At 40.5% G+C, this 8014-nt stretch overlaps 1 protein-coding gene across 1 annotated transcript; it reads right to left on the bottom strand.

Moving 5' to 3' along the window:
* Positions 1-1209: 1209 nt before the first annotated feature.
* Positions 1210-5745, bottom strand: LOC308155595 (fructose-1,6-bisphosphatase 1-like). Its single transcript, XM_080528960.1, has 7 exons — positions 5504-5745; positions 4557-4719; positions 4212-4304; positions 3462-3602; positions 2624-2761; positions 2375-2494; positions 1210-1992 (listed from the first exon to the last, which is right to left on the bottom strand). The coding sequence occupies exons 1-7, from the start codon at positions 5671-5673 to the stop codon at positions 1804-1806; spliced, it is 1014 nt and encodes a 337-aa protein (XP_080385086.1). The 5' UTR covers positions 5674-5745; the 3' UTR covers positions 1210-1803.
* Positions 5746-8014: the final 2269 nt, after the last annotated feature.

Genomic DNA, 8014 nt, shown 5'->3' with positions numbered 1-8014 from the left:
AGATAACTTAGCAAGTGTTGAAAATTAAAACCTGGCACTGCAGCTACAGTAACTAATAGGCAGGAGAAAGTTAATAGTCTATATTGGCTATTAGCTTTTGAAGTAGTTTTAATAAAAACAATTATTAATAGAACATATTTACTCTTTGTTGTTTCTACAATTGTCTTACCTGATGAATAGGCTAATGATGCTGCTCAATCAAACTCAATCAAATCATGCAACAAAAGCGGCGACTTGCTTTTCAAATGAAACATTTGCAAAACAATCCTATTAATATTGGGGGGGGGGGGAGATCAGGGACAGGGACAGCGATGGGGGGACATGTCCCCCACAGTCCCCCCTGATTCCTAAACCCTTGCACTGGATATCAAAAGTGGTGTTGCCACAGGCCATAGGATACATTTTTAATAGATAGATCATTGGAAATACAGATGGCATATAAATGATAGAACTAGATATCAGGCAATATCTTCAGTCATGAATACTGGTAGCCTTTAATGTGGAAAATATGCAATGACAGAAGAAATCACCAATAACCAAGCACACCATCCATGTCATCAATCCTGACAGCAGTAGACACTAAAGACTTAGGGCCTAAGATCCTAGGGACCTTCTTCAGAGGCACAACCGAGAGCATCCTGACTGGATACATCATTGCCCAAAATCTCAAAAATGCTGCAAAGGGTAGTGCGGAGAGCTAAGAGGATCACCGGATGTGAGCTTCCCCCCATCCAGGATACCAACAAGGACTTTTGTGTCAAAAATGCCCTCAGATTATTAGGGACACCAGCCACCCCAATCAGAAAATGTTCGAGCTACTGCCACAGTTGAAATGGTACCGAAGCCTCAGGGCTAAAACCCAGATTATGACAAACAGTTATTTCCCCCAAGCAATCAGGCTCCTGGAGAAATACACTGATGATAAACAAAAGACTATTACCCCCAAACCAACCCCATGCACACTACAATAATAGTGTATTGTACTGTATTTAGACAGCATTCTGCACTGAATAATCCACTGTAGTACGACTCGTACGGTTATCACTTTATTACTTACTTTATTACTTATTACTACTGTACTTTATTATTGTGATCTGTATCTTGATGCTGCAATGATAATGTTGAGGAACTTAAGCTAAATAATTTTACTCTTGTGTATTCGTACCTTGGGATGTAATAAAAGTGATTCTGATTCTGATTTTGATTATTTATTGCCCTGTATTGTCTGTATTGGTGCTCATATGAAAAACACAAAATGGAAAACAGCTAATAGTTTGTTTTACATAGGGTTTTAATCAAAATATCTTTCAGGGCAACCTGTACAAATGACACACAACACATACCATACATTCCTACAGTGTCAGGCTGAGGTCATCTTTGGTACAACGAGGAGGGAACTTCAGTTCATGGATTCAAAAAGTACAACGCTAGGAGAGTGCATCCCAATCATCTAAAATGGCATCCTCTCTTCTTTCATCTATCCTGTCAGATCAGTGGTGATGAGGAAAAGGATGTGAGTGTATAAAGAAACCCTACACTATTGAGATGCAACTCTGGGTCTTTGACGGTCTCCCCACTACTCTCGTCACCTCCTAACCCTCTTCTGCAGTCTTTGGTCCACCACTGGGTGGGTCAGGTGGGTTACATTCAATTGGCACAAACTGGAGAAAAAGTTTTCAAACAGAAAACAAGGTTCAGGTCGTAGAACCTTATCTGTTTTAAAAAATAGTTCATCTGTGATGTGCCTATTGAACACAACCTGGATGGTGAAGATATAGAGATGGATCCAGAGGAGGTGGCTCCTCACTTGGCGTGTTTCTTGAAGATGGAGATGTACTCCTGCACGTCCTCAGGGGAGCCCAGGACCACAGGGACCCGCTGGTGGATGTTATCAGGCTGGATGTCCAGCACATTCATGGAGCCTGTGGTGGCCATGCCTCCCGCCTGCTCTATGATGAACGCCATGGGGTTGCACTCGTATAGCAGCCTCAGCTAACAGGGTGGGGTTGGAGAGACGGGATAGAAAAGAGCTGTTAATAATAATAATGTCCTGAAACAGATTACACAACCGTATAGGTATTGCAATGTCCTACTGACTACAAACTGAAGATGTTTCATGCAAAAATCTATGACACTTATGGCCGGTTTCACAAACAAGGCTTATGGCTAATCCTAGACTAAAAAAGGATCTTCAATGGAGATTTTACATTGAAAGTGTGATTTAGTCCAGAACTAGGATTAAGCCTTATCTGTGAAACCGGCCCTTTGAGTCCTAAGTATGAGGCCATTAGAATAGTTCATAGATTGCATGGTGTTGAGTTGAAGTTGTCCATCTTTTATGAAGCCAGCCTTTTAGAAGCTCTCCCTCACTCACCTTGCCCTTAGGGCTCTTGACATTGGCAGGGTATAAGAAGATGCCTCCGTACACCAGAGTCCGGTGCACATCGGCTACCATGGAGCCTACATATCGCCCACCATAGGGGGCACTGCCATCCTGAAGACAAAAGGCACCGTCAGACATACTCTATGTCACAAACTGCTATGGACACTCCATACTAGCCACCGATGTGAGCCCATGGTCTCTTCTTCATTTGAACTGTGCCGTTTCATCATGTTTAATTACCTCTGGAAATTTCTTCTTCTGCAGGTACTCTGTGACATCTGGGTAGAAGTGCTGTGCGTAACCTTCGTTCAGACTGTAGATCTTTCCCTTCTTCTTAATCTTCACATCCCTGTCCACTAGGATAAACTCCCCAATGGACTTGGAAGAAAAAAAAAGAAAAGAAGAAAGAAAATTATTATATGTGATACGGTCTGGTGAAAAGGCCCGCATGTCAGGAAAAAAGCGTCATCTTTTTAACATTTTTTTACGTGTTCTCCGTTTTTTGGATAAAACGAAAGTTGAAGTGTTGAAGAGCCCACTCGATATAACAAACAACAGTTTTAGGAGCACTAAATACTTGCCGTAGGCTACTGGTAATTGATACATGGCTTGTAAAGAAACGTATGTTTTAAGATGTGTTCAAAAGCAAGGGCTGTGTGATCATATAATTATGTGTAGTTACGTGTTTTTAGCATGTTGATGTTCTATCAGCATGTTGTGATGTGCTAAACATGCAGTTAGATGTTCGTAGTGGACTTCCTTTTTGGCGCCAGCTACTAGCAGCTGTTTTGGCTGTGTTTTGATTCAGAGTGCATTTCTCCGCTATTTGGTTTAAGGTGGACCAACATTAAAATAAGCATATCTTCTATAACTATTTTCAGATTTCAATGTATGACACATCATTTGAAAGCTTGCAATGCACTTCTGGAATCTGGAAACAAAAACAAATCTGAAAACAAATCAAAATGCCCACCTGAGGACGTTTTAACCAGACCGTGTCACATAGTATGTGGGTTAATGTGGTGTGCCTAGGGACATAGTGTGCTATCAACTAGGAAGGAAGTGTGTAGAGACTTACTGGGTCGAGCATGAAGCAGTTGACCCCCTGACCAGTGGACAGCACCATCATGGTGGCACTGCCATAGAGGGCGTAACCCGCGGCAACAATCTGTCGTCCAGGCTGCAGCGCATCCTTCTCTTTGGGTTCATCATCTGTGGTCTGAGGGACAACAGAATAACAGAGAGACGTAGTTAATGTAATGTAGTATCATAGTTAATGTAATGTAGTATCATAGTTAATGTAATGTAGTATCATAGTTAATGTAATGTAGTATCATAATTAATGTAAAAGTCAATATTCAGTCCATGACTGAAACATAATGTGTTGAACTGACATAGAATGTATGGGACTGATCACAACGTCTGGGACTGAAACAGAATGTCTGGAATAGGGCTGCATTCAGCAACAGATGGAAATTAGCTCATGAACTAATTCTGGCGCATTTACATTGATGTGGAAACTGATTTGTTGATTAATGTGCACTGTCCCTGGTAAATAAATAAATAAAATAAAATACATTCGTAAATTCGCTCTCAGAGCACCGGAGCGCACACTGGGTTCAACGTCATCAAGGGACCAAGTAATTTGATTGGACAAGAGGCATTCCATAAGTGCTGATCAGATTTCCAGAGTGAATTTACGAACACAGCGTAGATCACAATGACATAGAATGTCTGAGACGGCATCACATTGAGATAAAATGTGTAAGACTGAAATACAACTAAATATCAGCCTGATATTATCAGGAACAAAATAAGAAAAACAAACCTTTCTGTAGATGGCAAAAATGGTTCCAATCGATACAAGACAGTCAATGTTTGAAGAACCATCCAGGGGGTCGAAGCACACAATATATTTTCCCTGTTAAAGATGAAGAACCACAACATGTTGGTGTCACATTTATGTCATAATGATCACATGCAGAGCTGACACACACACACACACACACACACACACACACACACACACACACACACACACACACACACACACACACACACACACACACACACACACACACACACACACACACACACACACACACACAAACACTCACACATACACGCACGCACACACACACACACACACACACACACACACACACACACACACCTGTTTTTCTGGCTCCACGATGATGGCGTGGTCATCTTCTTCAGAAACCAGGATGCAGGAGGTGAAGGAGGACGTGATCATGTTGATGACCAGGTCATTGGACAGCACGTCAAGTTTCTTCACCTGGTCACCTGTCACGTTGGTGGTCCCAGCGATGCCATAGCTGCTCAGGAGAAGGGACAGGGGGACAGGGGGGAGAATGTGTGAGAACACAGGAAGGTCTTAACAGGACATTTTTAAGCAACTTCCTTAGATATTTCCATATTTCTTTTTTTTATACATAATATTGGTAGAATTCCAGTGGGCATCCTGGCTCTGTTAGATCAGGCCTGCAGGTAAGTGTTTCATAGAGGAAAATCATGACTATCTAGAAGTCCCTGACAAACCAGTAATACATTATCCGAAAGGATTCCTTCAGCTATTGTTCTATAGATGGGGGCAATCATTCAGGATTTGTGAGTAATAAACCAGTAAGACCTTACCAAAAGAGCTTAATCTTGAGTCCTGATTATTGATATCTTGTAAAATTCGGTCTTGTCCAAATAAGGACAGCCATCTGCACATTGACCTTAGTCGAAGTTGACAGTATTAGCTGACTAATGGAATATCGGGCTTAATCGTTAAGGTGGCTCCTTATCCAACTAGGTAAATATTTAATTTGAGTGTCCCCGCCCGCCCACGTGCAATAGGTGCATATTGCTCCCTCATAGAGCTTACTGATCATCCACTTGTTTCGAATAGACATGTAAATCCCACATGTGCAGTAAAAAAGCATTCCACTTCGGGCAAAACATTGGTCGTGAAGTTTCAAGATTGCGCATTTAAAAAGAAAACAAAGTGTATGCCAACTACAAAAGACGCTTGGAACTTTTACGCTGTGGAGATTGTATGACCACTACGCTTCCAGCTACTGGTAAATAAACATCCGCATCAATTGTTACACTTACAGGTTAGCGATGCCAGCCTTTCTGACAGCTGTGGAGATGGCTTTGACGGCTGTGCAGATGGAGTTGAGGAGGGTGGTCAGCTCTCCAGTTCCCTTGGCTTTCCTTCCTTCCTCCAGCACGAATCGTGTGAGGGTAACGACATTGGTATCGAAGGCACCCCGGTCAGTCATAGTAACGTGCAGGTGTGGAGCGGCGACGTGGTCCTGGTGTTTGAGGTGGGACAGGTGAGTGGCCTAGACAGGGACCCTGAAGTTAAATGAGAACTCAAGACCCTGGAGGGGGGAAGAGACTAGGGTGTGTATGTGTTCCAACCAATCACAGATCGGGGGAGTGGTTGAAACACATCTGGCCAAAGTTCGAAGTTAATGTTTATAGAAAATTATATGTTTGGAGTAATTCAATTTCAATTCAATTTAACACTACTTCAGACACATAGGTCCATATCAGCAAATACAAATTTAAAATAATGCAATACAATACAATACGCAGACAACAGTAGAGAAATGTATGAGTTCATGTCATTTCAAGTCCACAGTGATCAAAACACATGCAGACATTTATTCCAGTGTTTCCAAAGACAAGAGGAATGCCATGTCACTAGGCTCAGTTAGAGCCATTATGATTAAATTTTTTGAACCAATTAGCTGACACATAAATGTATACGTGAAGTTCCTCAACACAGCATGAAAGGTGGGAACATTACTAGTCACAAACATATGACTTGCACTTGTTCATCTTGGGAGCTTAAGCAAGTAAATGTTGATGAAATACTGAATCCAACTGTTGTATGACATGTATTCACAACTAACTCCCTCTTTAGGATGGTATAGTATTCAGTAATTAATCACATTTTCACACATAATATCAAGTCTGTTATGGTCAAACCTAGCATCAAGTCTGTTATGGTCAAGCCTAACTTTCATTCATTTTTGTCAACTCTGTTACCTATAGTAATTTAGTTGTAACTGTCCTTTCATTCGTTCACAATTTACACCAACAAGAATGTGTATAATGAAATCTATGGGATTTTAAGATGAGAAATGCATAAACTAACATCAATTATAGTCCTCAAAGGTTTAATGAGTTTGAAATATATCACAATTTAAGGTTGAATGAAAACACTAACTAACACTAACTGTTAAAGGTCCAAAAGTCAAATGTCAACCCAGGACGATCTAGAAATCCCTGACAAACCAGTAATACAGTATCTGGAAGGAGTCATTCAGCTTTGTTCTTTTGATGGGAGCAATCCTGCAGGATTTGTAATAGGCCAGTAAGACACTGATCTTAGTTGAAGTTGACAGTATTAACTGATTAAATGGACAGTCTGGCTTAATCGTTAAATTGGCTCCCTATCCAACTGTTTAATGAAAACTCTCAATATATCCCTATGAATATTTGTAGAGAAAGGTGATCTCTATTTGCCAATATAAAATATTCTGGTGGATTTGAGAAAATCTTTAACATAAAAAAAAGACAATTTAGGATTTTAATATTTTTATGAATGTGAAGATGAATATGAGAAGGGTTGACAGACAACACGATTATTGTGTCAAGAATTTGTGCATCTTAAAAATTGTCTTAATTTAACCTCTGGAGGTGGCACAACATGTTTTTCATGAGGTTCAACATGTGGTCTTTATGACAGAATGTAAAAATAAAAATAATCTTTTTTCTCAAAATCAAAAGTCTGAAATGTTCCCTGTTTCTAGAATTACCCATATTCTCACAAATATCCAACAATTTTGGCCCAGTTCCATGAGGTGGGACACATTTAGTTTGAAAAATAATTAACCTGCTTTTAAAGGCAAATTTCTAGTGAACCCTGAGAAAAGGACAAGATACAGACAAATCTTAACTTACAATTGAACCAAATTACAAAGCTAAGGTGGGGCCTTGCAGAGGGGCACTTGCATATGCGCACTGTACTGAATTCCAGTGTGACTGTGTTGTCTTACAACTCGTATCATCATTCTAGTCATTCAACTACCTGTCTTGCGAGTTATGCGACAATGGAGACAATATAGAGACTGTGAATGTACTCTTTCCCTGATACTGCACAAACATACACAGCCAGAATTACCCAATGTTAGCGAGATCACTTAGCAAGTGTTAGAGATAAAAACCTGGCACCACAGCTACAGTAACTACTAGATCTTTATGTTTATTCGACACTCTGGTTATACAAGTACAATCGTGTGAGATACTTTTGCTGGGGGGATCTCCATTTTGGGTGATTATAATATATAAATAGGCAGGAGAAAGGTAATAGTTTAAAACTTGTTATCTAGATTTACTGTTTGTTGTTTCTACAATTGTCTTACCTGATGAATAGGCTAATGATGCTGCTCAAGCTGAGGCTGACAATAGCACTGCGGAGGCCTTTCAAAATAAAAATCATGCAACAAAAGCGGCGACTTGCTTTTCAAATGAAACATTTGCAAAACAATCTTATTCATTTTGGAGGGGCAGGGACAGGGACAGGGATGGGGGGACATGTCCCCCACAGTC

This window comes from Nansenia antarctica (assembly GCF_963989245.1).
Source record: "Nansenia antarctica genome assembly, chromosome: 4".
NCBI lineage: Eukaryota > Metazoa > Chordata > Actinopteri > Argentiniformes > Microstomatidae > Nansenia > Nansenia antarctica.
The sequence above is the reverse complement of the archived record's forward strand: the minus strand, read 5'-3'. Positions and strand labels throughout refer to the sequence as shown.